This window comes from Haplochromis burtoni, unplaced genomic scaffold (assembly GCF_018398535.1).
Source record: "Haplochromis burtoni strain Fernald_Lab_line unplaced genomic scaffold, NCSU_Asbu1 Contig_18, whole genome shotgun sequence".
Taxonomy (NCBI): Eukaryota; Metazoa; Chordata; class Actinopteri; order Cichliformes; family Cichlidae; genus Haplochromis; species Haplochromis burtoni.
Window position 1 is genome coordinate 1,553,206 of NW_024582379.1, and position 14,139 is coordinate 1,567,344.

Below are 14,139 nucleotides of genomic sequence, written 5' to 3' on the forward strand. Positions count from 1 at the left end.
GTGTGTGTATGTATGCATTTGTATTCAGGACTTAAACGAGCAGGTATTACAGGATAACGTGTTTCTCTGCATGCAGACAGACATGGAGCACATTTGGCTGGCGATCAAAAGACGGGGTTTAACTAGGTTATTGTAAGGTCACGAGGCTGTTAATCATTCTGCATGATAAAATCTTGTACAATAACCAGCGAGATGCCAATTTTTTTTATTTTTTTTTTATTTATTTTTTTTGAGAAATCAGCTGGTGTGGATTCGCGAGTTACTTAGCAACAGAGAGCAGAGTTGTCGACTCTGATCCAACTGTGGATGAGCAGAAGGCAGGAAGAGGTTAGATGCATGAAGCAAGCAGAGAGACACGTTTTTCAAATTTACATTACTGTAAAAACTGTGTTGAAGTCGTAGAAGACAAAAAAGAAGGAATTTGCTTATTTACTTTTGCATTTATTTGATACATAAATCAAGACATAAAATATGTATGCAGTAGAAAATGATCCCCAGATATACAGTAGATACAGTTATGAGCCTTTTTTTGGCTTCGAAATGAAAGTAGATGAGAGATGAACAGTAGAGGAATGTATCTGCATGTGGATTGTGAGTGACAGAAACCATTTATTTTAACATCATTTTCCCTTTAGAAAAACCATGGGGTTAACATGCCCTGCAGCTGTGCTTTTTGTTCAAAAAGGAGGAAAATCCACAGCTTCGGATTAACAGGGATAAATTGTTATAAGAGTAAAGGTTATTTTAAAAGAAAACTGACAAGTTTCAGTTGATACTCCAATGTGATACTCCAAACACAAGGTCCAGAAAACAAGAAGCAACTGGGCATTTTAGAGAAGAGTAAAAATAGATTCAATTGCTCTTGTAAATACTGGCTACTTACTGGGTAATAGTGCTGAAAGAAAGTCGGTGACGAGAACATTGCTCTTACAGTGTAATTACAGACTAATAAGTAAAGAAAAGCCACACTTTATATTACAGACCTCATGCCTCATCAAGGCTGTGTGTTATGCGCGCTGTACTTTTACTCATTAACAGACGTTACTGCAGCGTGTGGGAGAAAATACAATTTAAAAGAAGGGAGGTTTATTACAACAACGCTGTGTGGATTTATTGCCACGTGTCTTCATGTGTGATAGGAGAAAATGTTTGGATGATAGTTTTTGAACTACAGCAACTCATAGTGGGCGCACTGCAAATATACCGCTCTCAAGCACAACTACGCTAGGTCGCAATTGTTATCCAAGGTGACAAAGTCATGCTATCATGTGACTTCTAGAACTATGGAGCTAATTGTTTATGTCTGATAAGATGTTTATTTTCTTTAAGGACAGAGCAAGAATAATAGTTTTGCCACATATGCACTACAAAGATGCTATATTACCACATGCTATCAAGTCAACATTCAAATGTCTTCTTTTTGTGTAAAATCAGATGTCTTATGATGCAGTTTTCTCTTCTTTGAGTGAAATCAAACACCACAAAACAAATGACACCAGACTGACTCACTGCATGAGCTGAAGTCATTAAAGTATAAATGGCGTGCGATCAAAGCATCAATCCTGCTTTCCATCATCACTTCCAGCTCCTTGTTTTTATTTGTGTACTTCAACTTGATTTACAGTTGATCTTTTTCTGGGCCGAACAAGCACTTTTGGCTTGTTTTTCCCTCCCATTATGCCAGCTTTCTTCTTATTGGCTGCCCATCACAAACAGAAGGTTTAAGCAGCAGGTTGGTGGGCTGTGAGCTAAGATTAGAAAAGCTCCCTAAAACTGAGCATTTGGGGCAATAGAAAAGAAACGAGGAAAAAAGATTACCCCCCTCCCCAATTTATATGCATGTTTGTAACTTGTACTAAAAAGTTTTCCTCTTCATCTTCTCATTCTACAGTTGTCCAGCATATTAAAAGACATAACATTGTGCTGAAGAGAGAGCTGGGAGAGGGAGCCTTTGGGAAAGTCTTCCTGGCTGAGTGTTATAACCTTTCACCTGACCAGGAGAAGATACTGGTGGCCGTCAAGGTAATGTTGAAGTCCTAAAATTCCTAAGAAACATATTTATAAATCAGAGAATTAGACTAATTAATTTCATATTGACTCCAGTTTCTGAAAACACAAACTTCTTTTTGCAGCTTTTATAACTCAAAGCCCAGAAATATAAATAAAATGCATCCTGTGTGCAGTAAAACAAACGGGTCAAGTTTCAACGTGAGATATTTTTAAATTCCTTTGGTCCTACAGAAGAATTGATCATGTCAAAATAAAGCTCCTAAATGGCATTATTGAAGGTGAATTTATTATTTTTCTATTCCACTGTATCAGAATTGACATCTGATACATGAAATACATTGAAAATATTGAACTGGTTCCTGAAATAGATCCATGGTATTTTGAAATAAAATCCCTCACATGGCGTCAGCACGGTATTGAGAATCCATGTTGGCCTCCATTTACTGTGCTATTGTTAGAAAGTCCCTCTTTTCATGGGTTTCTCTGCAAGAATAAGGTGGAATTACACTCAAAAACCGCTGACTTCCGGGGTCAAATTGAATGGTTTCCTAGGGAGCATCGCATCTATGTGTCCATCAGTCTCTCCATCTAGGATTCTTTTTCTGCTGTTCTGCAGAGAAACAGGATCTGAACGGTGAAAAACTTCTCATTAACTATACATGACCTGTGAAAGAGCCCCCTCTGCCCCTGTCCTCCTCTGCCCCTCACTTCCTCTGTCCTCCACACCTCCAGCTCTCACCTGCAGTCTTTTATTTTCTCTCTCCTCAGTCGTCATCCTGACGCTTGCCTCTTCTCAAATCCTACACCTTGGTTTCTCTTCCTACATTTCCGGTTTGCTCCCGGCTTAGCCCTGAATCACCTGCTGATGTATGCTGCCAGCTTAGCGTCGGTTTAGACTGAACACACTTCAAAACACGGACCTGGAAATCGTGGACAGCAGCACAGTTCTTGGTTGTAGAACACGATGCTTCATTTTGCTGGCTGCGTGTCAAATCTGGTCAAATGTAGGGGAAAAAAATGAACAATTCTCAGATTTCCACGTATCCAGTTACACCATTGAATGTTCTTTCTAAATGACAGCAGATTTGTTTTTAATTAACTAATTGACGACCTGCATACGTCAGCGTCAGTGATCCTGCTGCCAATACACTGCAATAACACAAAGTGCTGAAGGGTGATGAAAAGAGACTTTCAACAGTACTACCTCCATCCATCCATCCATCCATCCATCCATCCATCCATCCATCCATTGTTGTACATATACATATCGCATAACTTGAAACTAAAATAAAAAAAGAGTCTCGTGAAGGAGATGCTTAGAGTGTAGAAATCCAAATAAAGATCGTTTCTGTTTGCAAATAAATATGTTGTCACTTCTTACCAGCTGCTTTTAATTAAAAGAAGGAGACATCAAATTAATGCAGACTATTCCTCGAGGTTTTCTAGGCAAATCAAATCCCACGAGATGTTTGAACACTCAGGAGGATACACACATCTGATCTGATCACTTGAAAACAAGAGTGCTGAGAATCTGTTGTAATGACGGGATTTTAGAAACAAATTTGATTTGCCTGTGAGAGTTGTCAGTGTATTTAATTCAATCCCTGGCCAAAAATTATGGAATCGCTATAGTTTGATGAAGTTCATTCAGCTTTTTCCTGCTTTTTTCTTTAAACGTTCATAGAAATAAACAAATCATCTGTCATTCTATGTTGTCTATATATTTGCTACAGATTTTATACAAGGCGTCGTATAATCCTTTCCATTGTTTGAGTAGACACCTCTCTTGTTGGGGGCCATGCTTCCTTTCAGTCAGCCAGGTGTAGCAGCAGCTTGTTAAGGTCCTCAAACTCTTTCTTTTAACTGCAGACTAATTTGCATATTTAAATTTGCACAGGTATTTGTTTTAGAAATGCAAATTGCAAGGAGTTTCAATACTTCTTTCCTCAACACTCAGTGATTTCATCCTGCAAATGTGGTGATTCCATCATTTAACAGCTATAATTATTGTGTCCTGTAATTCCACTGTACAGAATAAAGGGGAAAGGACATGGATTATGAGGAATGCACTTTCTTTATGATAAACCACGCCATGCTTATATTGCTCTCTGTGAGTCATGCTACATTACAGGTACAGGTTCTCATTTGTATACCACATTACAATGACCTACACACACTAATAGAGCTTAATGGGCCTGGATTTTAGGGTTGTCTATCAATCAATCCGTCATCCATAATACAGAAGCAAGTTTTACTGTTACTGTATATTAAACACTGAGTTGCCATCGATCAGAGGATAATTGTAACAAGTGCACATAAAAACAATATGCATATGCACATGCACGCAGGCAAACTCATGCAAACACATTTACGCTCCTGCATCCCATCAGTCATGAACTCCGAGCACTTTCAATAATGTTCTCTTCACGCATGTATATGACTCACCACATTTGTGAGCTGGAGGTTGTTGATTGCTTTTTATTTGTCCATGGACCTGAATGTGGTCAGACTGGATGACTAACAGTGCAGTGTTATGAGTTTCAGCATGGGAATTAATGCAGCTTTCAGTACAGAAAGTCACACTGTGATTTGTAATACTCCCAGGCTCACAGGAAAGTCAGTATTTTTCCTAAACTCAACATTAATATGTTTGGCTCAATACAATGATTAATACTGGTCGCAGTGGTCATTTGATACTGATTGAGACCAGCGGTGCAGTGAATAACATTTTTTTTTCCTCTTTAAGTTCATTTTTCTTTTTCTTTTCTCTTTTTTTAAGGAGCACATTACAGTACATCATAGATTAGACTTCAGGGAGTCATCGTCAGTCAAACTGGGATAATGAGGAAAATTGTCCATGTTTTATGAGCATCTCTTAAGAAGTCACTTTTTGCAAAGAAATTGTAAAAGCTTCATTAGAAGTTAATAGATCATTACAGATAAGTTCTAAACCATGCTAAGAACAAAGTCTGGGCTTTCAGCATCATATTCATCGCCTCTTATTACCTCCTGCTGGTTTCTTTCAGAGTGAGGAACAGCTGTGTTTATTTGTGGCTTTCAAACATTCAGAACTGCTCTGATATGAAAAACCACACCAATAAAAATAACTGGAAACCTCAAAGCTGGTTTTAATAGCTTTTCATTGACCTACACAGCGTCAGTCTTCATTTTTAGCCATTATTAATTCTATTAATTACGAACAATAAACTGATAACATTAAATATAACAGTGAAAGCTCCTGCAAAGACATCTGAGGAAAGTCAGTCAACTCACATATCCTATGCATATTCTCAAGTTACATGGTGAGACAGGGGCACAGGCATTCATATACACTATCTATACTGTAATCATCCTCTTCTTGCAGTATCACCTTGCAGTCTGCAGTGTACTCGACCATGCCTCTGTTTCACAGTACATTATTGGTTGAATGTAAGTGCTTAAGGTTGAAGTCTGTCTAATATTCTTCCAATTTAGTGCTTTTGATGAAAGGTCAGAGGTCATCTCATTCTGCTTTTTCTAAGTCAGCGCTCCTGTAGATCTGTATTTGTAGTCGGAGGTTCTACCTGCAATGTGTGTGCATAGGCACACTCGCCACTCGCCACACACTCACACCTCATGTATATCTCTATCATATACTGTAGGAAGACAATCAATTATTCATGTAGGACAAGAGAAACTTTTCTATATTTTTCTTCTTATATGTGAAATTAATACACACCCCGTATCACTTTCATTTCCTGTAACTCGCCCCCAAACACACACACAGTCATTCACTTTCACTTCACATACACTCTCTGTCATGGATGCTTGTATTACACAAGCTCCCTGACAGATTTCCTGATTCATGGAAGGGAGACAAAGATTAGTTTCAAAGGGAACAGGGAAACATAATGAATGTAAACAGTGCTGTACTTTGTAATGGCTAGCATTAATATAAAATGTCTCCATCCTTTTCCTGCTCTGCTGTCATATCGGTCCTTGTTTGGTGCCAGTAATTTCACACTGTTTGTGCCGTGTTGCTGTAACTCACTTTTATACGCACTTTTGTATTGTTTTTTTCACACAGTGGACGTCAGCCAAATAAATTGGAGGAGAATGAATCCACTATGAAAATGACCAATTGGCAGAAGTGTATGTGGTATAATGTGTGAGGTTTTGATTTGTCACTTTATTAAAATGTCACTTGTGTGTGTGCGTGTGTGTGTGTGTGCAGACACTTAAAGAGGCCAGCGAAAATGCCAGGAAGGATTTCCATCGTGAGGCTGAGCTGCTGACGAACCTTCAGCATGAGCATATTGTCACTTTCTACGGAGTGTGCGTGGAGAGCGACCCGCTCATTATGGTGTTTGAGTACATGAAACACGGTGACCTCAACAAGTTCCTCAGGCATGACTCTCTTCTTCAATATGTAAAATGGCAAAATTTAAAATGTGTTTTTCTCTAAAGAGTTTCTATGAAAAATGAGCGATCAAAGAATTAAAGATTAGGAAGCTTGCGTGTGCTAATCCAGCTTAATCTTCTACATACTCTCTATTAGAGGGACACATGTAAACATCGTACGTGGTTGATACATGGCTGAAAAGACAAATGATACATTGTTTCCCTTGTTTTTTTCTCACAGGGCTCATGGTCCAGATGCAGTTTTGATGGCAGAGGGCCAGACCACCAGACCTGTGGAGCTGACCCAGTCTCAAATGCTTCACATTGCCCAGCAGATAGCATCTGGCATGGTCTACCTGGCATCACAACACTTTGTGCACCGTGACCTGGCCACAAGGTTTGTAAAATACTCTGTTAATGCACATGGTGTTTGCTTGTTCCTAACAGATGCCAGATGTGTCATTAAACAGGAACTTTTATTCTGATCCTTGAGGAATTTATTTAAAACTCATAATGACTGAGTACGAACAATCGCTAATACCACCTAAAAACATCTAACAAGGAGGACTGTAGCTATTAGCGGAACCAGTAAATAATCAGCTAGAGATAATCTGTAAAACAGTCATGGTAATAACCATATAATAAGATATATGGTTGTAGTTTAACACCCTTCATTTTAACTCAGCAATGTGAAACATCTTTATTGAGTCTCACTGTGTTTGTTGTCCAAAAGGAACTGCCTGGTGGGTGAGAACCTGCTGGTAAAGATTGGAGACTTTGGCATGTCAAGAGATGTCTACAGCACTGACTACTACAGGGTAGGTGTATGTGTCGATATCTTTTCAGGCCTTTCTTTCAGCCTCCCCTCCCTCCCTGCTGCATGGGTGCCTCTCTGCTACTCCCCTGCATGGGCATGACTGATGGACGTGGGGGTTTGAGTAAGACACTCGCAGGGATAGGTTAACTCAACAGAAGGAGTTGGAAATGGTTAGCATGTTTGATTAGGTGAGTTCGTGGGGTGTTACATTTGCTTTAAGTAACTAAAAAAGTACAGGTGAAAGGAATGCATTTAAAAAGATCCATGTTCTGTGTTTTTGAGCATTTTTGTGTACTGCAGGGATATTTAGCAGCTTTTCTTGCTGTGCTTGGATAACTCAGGGGTACAAAACAAAACTGAAAGTGTGTGTTTTTCTTTCTGCAGATAATCTGTTACTTTTCCAAAAGGCCAAAATCTAATCAGTTGTATTGATTGATAGGTAGTTGGACTGTCCATTTTTCCTGCCCTTTCTCTCATTCTCTCTGACAAACCGACACAACTGACAGTGACAGAGTAGGAGAGAGAAAGAGGTAGAAGACTGCAGGCATTCAATGGCTAGACAATCGTTTAAAAATTCAGAAAGATAATAATATACAACTGATGGATGTATCAGTCAGTGACGGTAATTTTGCAGTAATAATTTATCTTGAACAGAAATGCTCATTGTAGTTATGAAAATCTATATTTCTAACTTGCTGGGAAAGAGAGTTGTCTTTGCAGTTTGTCCTGCTTTCACACGTTCCACATGCATAATTACACATATGTACTTTGGTATAAATTGTAATGTATATGCACTGTATTGGCATGCTGATATAAGAAAACACAAGATATTTTTTTCCTGTTTCTCATTAAAAATATCAAAATTGTCTGCAACTACTGGGGCTAAAAAAATGAAGTCAAGTTAGAAGTGCCAGAAACTGCAGTTCCTTTAGTGGCCACTTGAGGCTGCCCACATTAATAGAATAGAATAGAATAGAATTCAACTTTATTGTCATTGCACATGCACAGGTACAGGGCAACGAAATGCAGTTTGCATCAAACTGCATTTGTCTGTTCCCTATTTTCCCATCTGTATGATGATTTCTTTTTTTACAAAGTGCTCTACAAACTGAGATATTGGCTCTCTTACGAGTTAGCAAACATAAACTAATGTAAATCAATTAGCTGCAACCAACGTCTCGTTCTGTACTGGCACAAGATGGTGCTAACCATGTTATAAAAATTGTAACTTTAAACATGTATTAAATCCAGCTTCGAAGTCATTGATAAATCCGTGTCAGTTTTAGGGAATATGGCTAAATTTGAAAGGCTTGTGTGACTGACTGATTTGCCAGCAAAGGCACAAAGTGCTGTGCACAAAAAGAGTAATATAAATAAGAAGATTAAGTGCCATAACAGCAAATAACACAACCTGTTTATTTCATTGTGTCTTGCAAAATAAAATAAACAGGTTCTTTGATTATGTATGGAGAACCACTAAAAAAAATGTGAGCGTAAGTATGAAAATGGTCATTTTTAAACAGTTAGTGCAATGCTTTTGGTAAATCACTTGAATTAAGGGTAAAACTGCAGTATTATTATCCAAATGTTTATGAGCCTTGCTATATCTGTGTCTGTGGATTGCAGCTGTACGCTTTATGAGTATAACTTACTAACCAAGCTTGCTACACTCAAAATATGTTCCTTTTCTGAAGGCTTCCTGCCCATCCTTTATATACAGTCTGTGATTTCCTCACAGAAAGCTTCTGATACCCCACAAAACTATAAATGCCACGTTGCCTGAATGAATCTTTTTTAAAAGAACATAAAAAAAATGCTATTTTTTCAAGGTCTTTGATAATGACTGATGACATAAAATCAAAATAACAGGTTATATTTGGCATCAAATTAAAGATTGGTTTGCTGCTGTGGCATTTTTTTGTGCTATCTCTGTGTGACGACACACAGCAAGCTCCCCGCTCCTCCTCCTTCCTTTCACCCCTCCTCAATAAAGCTAAGTGCTGTGGCTGTAGCCATGGTAACGGCAGAGGGCAGTGGCGGTGGGTCTCTTACTTGGGTCTCCAACGTTTCTCAAGAAGAAAAGTAATCAGAGAAGTTCTGTTTAGTATGCTGAAGCAGTAGTGGAGAAATAGAGTTGGAGAAGGAGTAAGATGTAAGTGTGGGAGATGGAGGCAGGAGGGTGGCAAAGCGATGAAAGGAGAGAAAGGCTTGGAAATAAGGGAGAAGGGGGGGGGGAGTAGCAGGAGAAGAAGAGAAAGAGGGAGGAGAAGGAGTGGGATGCCAGGAAAGAAGAAAACAAGACACAAATAAATATCCAAAAAGAGAGACGAGGCAGTAATAGAGCGATACAGGGGCATACGGTACTGCTTAAGACGACCACGGAGCAGCGTATCAGAGTAAAATGACAAAAAAAAGGACAGAGAGGTAGACAGACAGGAGAAAAACAAAAACCAGAATAGAGGCACAGGAGGGTGGAAGGTAAAACATAGTGATTCAGCCGTATTTCAGCATCCAGGAGAGACAGAGGTGTGTGTGTGTGTGTGTGTGTGTGAGTGTGGGGGGACGTGTAGAGTGTAGGGACCCAGTCATGCTCTTGCGTCAGACAAGTGAAGATGAGTCATAGAGGAATTGGAGCCCCCCCCCCCACAACCCCATGCCTGTGTGTGTGCGTGTATATGTGCAGGGAAATAGATGCAGAGGCGTAGGATTGAAGGGGCTGTGATGACGTCATTGAATCCCCTGTTACACAATGAACCTGACAGGCGCTTCAGGAGACAGACAGGATGCCTCAAATCAAACCTTGAGCCTTTCCACACAGGCTCGGTGCGCGTGTGTGTGTGGGCGTATGGGTGCGTGGGTGGGGCTCGACTCCAACACTACAGCACATTTATTCATTTTCCCCTAAACTGATTTTATGGCCAAATGTGTAGGATGAAAGAAAATTAAGGTTTCATGCCTGACTGTTTTACGCTGCTGACACGGCCTGTAGAGGAACACGGGCAGTGAAGCGGAGCTGACAAATCTCTGAGTAATTTTTTTGGGTAGTGGGTGTTTTTTTTTTCTTCAGAGACAAGTATCGACCTTGTGAAGCACCTGGAGAGGCGACAGTGAAACAGTTATCCGTGATTAAGCAAATGTGCATCAAGACAAAACTGAGAGGATGTAACACAAATTATTCAACTGCTCATTGCTCATGTACATGGCCTCATTGTACCTTTTATATCATTATTATTATTATATTATTATTACAAAGAAAGAGACCTAATTCACATACTGCATTGGTTACCAAGAAGTTGATGGGGCAAAGTTTTTTGCCTTTGAACTTGTTGTGAAAGTGTGCACGCTAACCCAGTCCTATTTGTATAGTTGTGTAGAACTGATTGCAACATCACAGGGACTCAAAAGTCAAAATAAAGTAGAAACAAATAAAACGATGATCTAAAGTTTGCATACTTACATAAGCTGAGACTTCATATCTTCTGGTTAAGAGATTATGTCATTAATGGCTCAACGAGAAAGTTTACGCAATCATCACACCACCCTACTTAGTCTCTGAGGACAACAGCCAATAATTGCCCATTTATAAAACTTACTGTAATACACAAACTATTTGTTTTTGTTTGTTTCTTTGTCTGCAAATTCTCCCTGGATCATTATCTAGAAAAAATTTGAAACAAAGGCCCCTTAAGGTTCTAATCTATATCAGATGTTATGCTGTCCTCGTGTTGTCTAGCGACGACCTAGCAACAGTGACACTTTTTAGCATTTAAGCTCCTATAATGCAGTATTAAAGCATCCCATTGTTTTAAGTTCAAGACAATAACATCTCATTTCTATCCACAAAGGCTAAATTATGCATGATATACTACAACACTATCATGTTGCTTAGCAACCACTTTGCAGTGGGCTAAAGTGACCCATTTTTTAACATTTAAACAACATCTGTTGCCCGTTTTTTACTTTTCTCAATGTGATTAAATATATCAGTAAGCAATAGCATGGAAAAGCCAAACAATACTGTAGCATGAGTGCATATTAGTGAAGAGAAATTAAATAAAAGGCAAAATCATCGTGCCGATTTTGCCCACATTGTTTGCTTACCTGTGTGAAAGCAAAGCCTGTTCAATCCTGGCTGGTGAATCTAACCTGTGATGCCAGAAGTCTTGCCTTTTACTTTGGATTTTGCATATGAATATGTACAAATCTTCTTTGCGAGATTATTCGAATGTTAACACAGACTTTTGCAGGCTTTTTTACTTCCTCATTGTTGTTCTAACAAAACGTCAGTATGTGGCCATTGGGAATTTTTTGACTTGACAACTGCACGTTGAAGAAGTACTACCATCATATTTCCTGCTGGGTTTTTATTCGACATGAGCACCATCACAAAAAATACTTAGCTTAAACCTACATGTCATTGGCTTTACTGTATCTGAGCTGGCCAGGAGAGAACCATCACATGTACTTAGACACAAGCGTTCTTGAGTTTTTTCCATGACAGCACAGACAACGATACGGTTCCCTGTGTAAGGTGCGAGTGGGCGGGGTTACTCACGTAAGCTCCTCCTACATCAAAATCCCATAATGCCTTCTTTTCAACGTGCAGTTGCCATGGATACCACAGCCTCTGGGAGGTCATCACAAAGAACACACATCCCTCCTCTCTGCTGTGTTTTTTCCTCGTCTTTTTGAGGCTTTCCTGGAACACTCAGACAGTGGTCGAGGTGAAATAATGCATATTTATAAGACAGAGACTGAAGGAGACAGGCAGGCGGACTTAGAGACAGTGAAGGAAGGTGAGAACGATTGAGAGAGATTGAGGGGGAGAGAGATAAGGGAGCAGGAAAGAAGACAAAGACTGATGACGAAGCCACTGACAGCAAAGACAAAACACAGAATGAGCCGATGACAGAGAGAAATGCAGCAACTAGGCGTTGGTAAAAAAACTTAGAAAGCATGTTTGGTCTTCAGACTGATCCACTGTAAACACGACTTTCTTAATATTTGATGACCCCCTCCTCCCAGTGACAGGAAGACTCAGTCTGAGGCTTTCCTTTCCTGCTCTTTCATGGGTTTTCTCTCCTGTTTTCTATTTAATTCAACCCTGTTGGTGCCCTTTTGAAGTGACTGCCCTTCACTTTGTTCCTCATTGTCTCGCCAATGAACGCACACAAATACACGTATGGTTAACAAACATAAAAGGAGAGATGTTGCGCGGCAGTTCAAGAGGCCCGTATTAATATTTCAGAGCATCAGGGGAAATGATCAGTCATGATGAATAACACAAAAAGACTAATGGATATAATGAAATATATAAAAACTATCAATAGAGTAGAACGGAAAAATCTCCCCGACAAAGCAAGTAATAACAACGCTGCTCGACTTAACTGCAAATCCTTTGTTGATTCACGCATGAGTGATTTTTATTCACAAAAAAACAAAAATAAACTAAAAAACAATAAAAGATATACAGAGAAAAATGAGTTTCAGACAGTTTCCAATGAGTAGGAAATTATACAGAGCCATTATGTTCTCATTTTGTTTAATGTTGTGGGCGTAATTGTTGGTTAGTTTGCAGTACATTTATTCTAATGTTAATCTTCCACGTGCAATAATAAACAGAGCTGTGTTTGGTTAGAAATGACATCGGGGTTTTTTTGTTGGTTTTAGATTTTTTTAGTCTAAACAGATTATTAACACATCATGTTAGTGTTGTCGCTGCTCATAAAATGCCTTCTTGGCAGTCCTCGCTTTTCTTCCATTAATGATCTGCATCACCATGTAACACATTACAGTCACTAACAAACAGTTTGGTTGTTACTTGAATACACTTTCAGAGGTAGGTGTTATATAAGCTCAGCCTACACCCTTTCAGTTTGCCATTTGAGTTCCTATGATGAACATTAACTGAATAAAAAGAAAAAAAAACAAGTTTGGAAGTTCCTCAGTTATCTGCACGATGGGCAAAAATTCAGAAAAAAAATCGATTTTAGGCTGAATTCAAGAACATTCTAGATTTTTCATCATTTTTATTGCACTAAAGGGTAAGACTGTGACAGTGAAGAGTACAATGCACCGAGGTCTATGAGGGGCCTGCAAACCAAAATTAATTCTTTCACTCATTAAAACTCACATGTATGCATTTTCTAACACAGGAAGTTAAGCAGGAAGTCACTCTTCAGAGCGCTGGATGACTATCCAAATATATTATAATACATTGGACAAATTCGAAGAAAGACTACAGATTCTTTGTTCTTCAAAGGTTTATAAAGAACTCGGTGATCACATTCAAACCTTTACTGGAGTTTTGAACTATAGAAACAGCGATTAAGGGCTGAGTTCAATCGAATGGTGGATTACATTTATTTAATGAGCTCCTTTAAAAATATTCAGTATGTTGATTTGCCATGAATTCAAAGCACTACCAAAGAATTTCAGAACCAGCAGAATAACCATGCGCTTTCCACATGAGGAGGGGAAACCCCTCTTTAGATGTGGCAAAGGGTTATAGTCAACAATGCAGGAATGCATAACCCAGATTAGAGTGGCATTTGTGAAAATGACTTTGGTATTGATGAATACAGACCACGGTCAGCTGGAGACAATAATGACCTATACAGTACATATAGACAACTCTGGACATGGAAACCATCACACTGCTAATTGTCTATAATCCAGCTGTTGTTCTGATATCCAGTTTTCATTATCAAATTATTATGACCAAAAGATTTCATTTTAATTATATCATTGTGAGATCTTTTAGAGGTTTTGGGAGGAAAAAAGAAAATTATTATTATTATTACTCAAATAAATTTCATAAATTCCATCATGGATGGATGATGGATCCATTCACCAGTGTTCACGTTGACAGCAAATTTAGTTTTAGTCATACATTTAGTCATTCACTAAAACATCTTATAGTTTTATTACTC

The 14,139-nt window shown here is 38.9% G+C and overlaps 1 protein-coding gene across 3 annotated transcripts in view; it reads left to right on the top strand.

Annotated features, from left to right (window-relative positions):
- ntrk2a (neurotrophic tyrosine kinase, receptor, type 2a) overlaps nucleotides 1-14,139 on the top strand; it is a 111,840-nt gene that overhangs the window by 84,599 nt on the left and 13,102 nt on the right. For 2 of the 3 annotated variants that reach the window (XM_042218346.1, XM_042218347.1), the window contains exons 15-18: nucleotides 1,892-2,022; nucleotides 6,224-6,396; nucleotides 6,632-6,787; nucleotides 7,124-7,214. In XM_042218346.1, the coding sequence (XP_042074280.1) occupies nucleotides 1,892-2,022; nucleotides 6,224-6,396; nucleotides 6,632-6,787; nucleotides 7,124-7,214 (551 nt within the window). The remainder of the gene's footprint in view (nucleotides 1-1,891; nucleotides 2,023-6,223; nucleotides 6,397-6,631; nucleotides 6,788-7,123; nucleotides 7,215-14,139) is intronic. The other variant, XM_005916183.3, reaches the window with a different exon arrangement.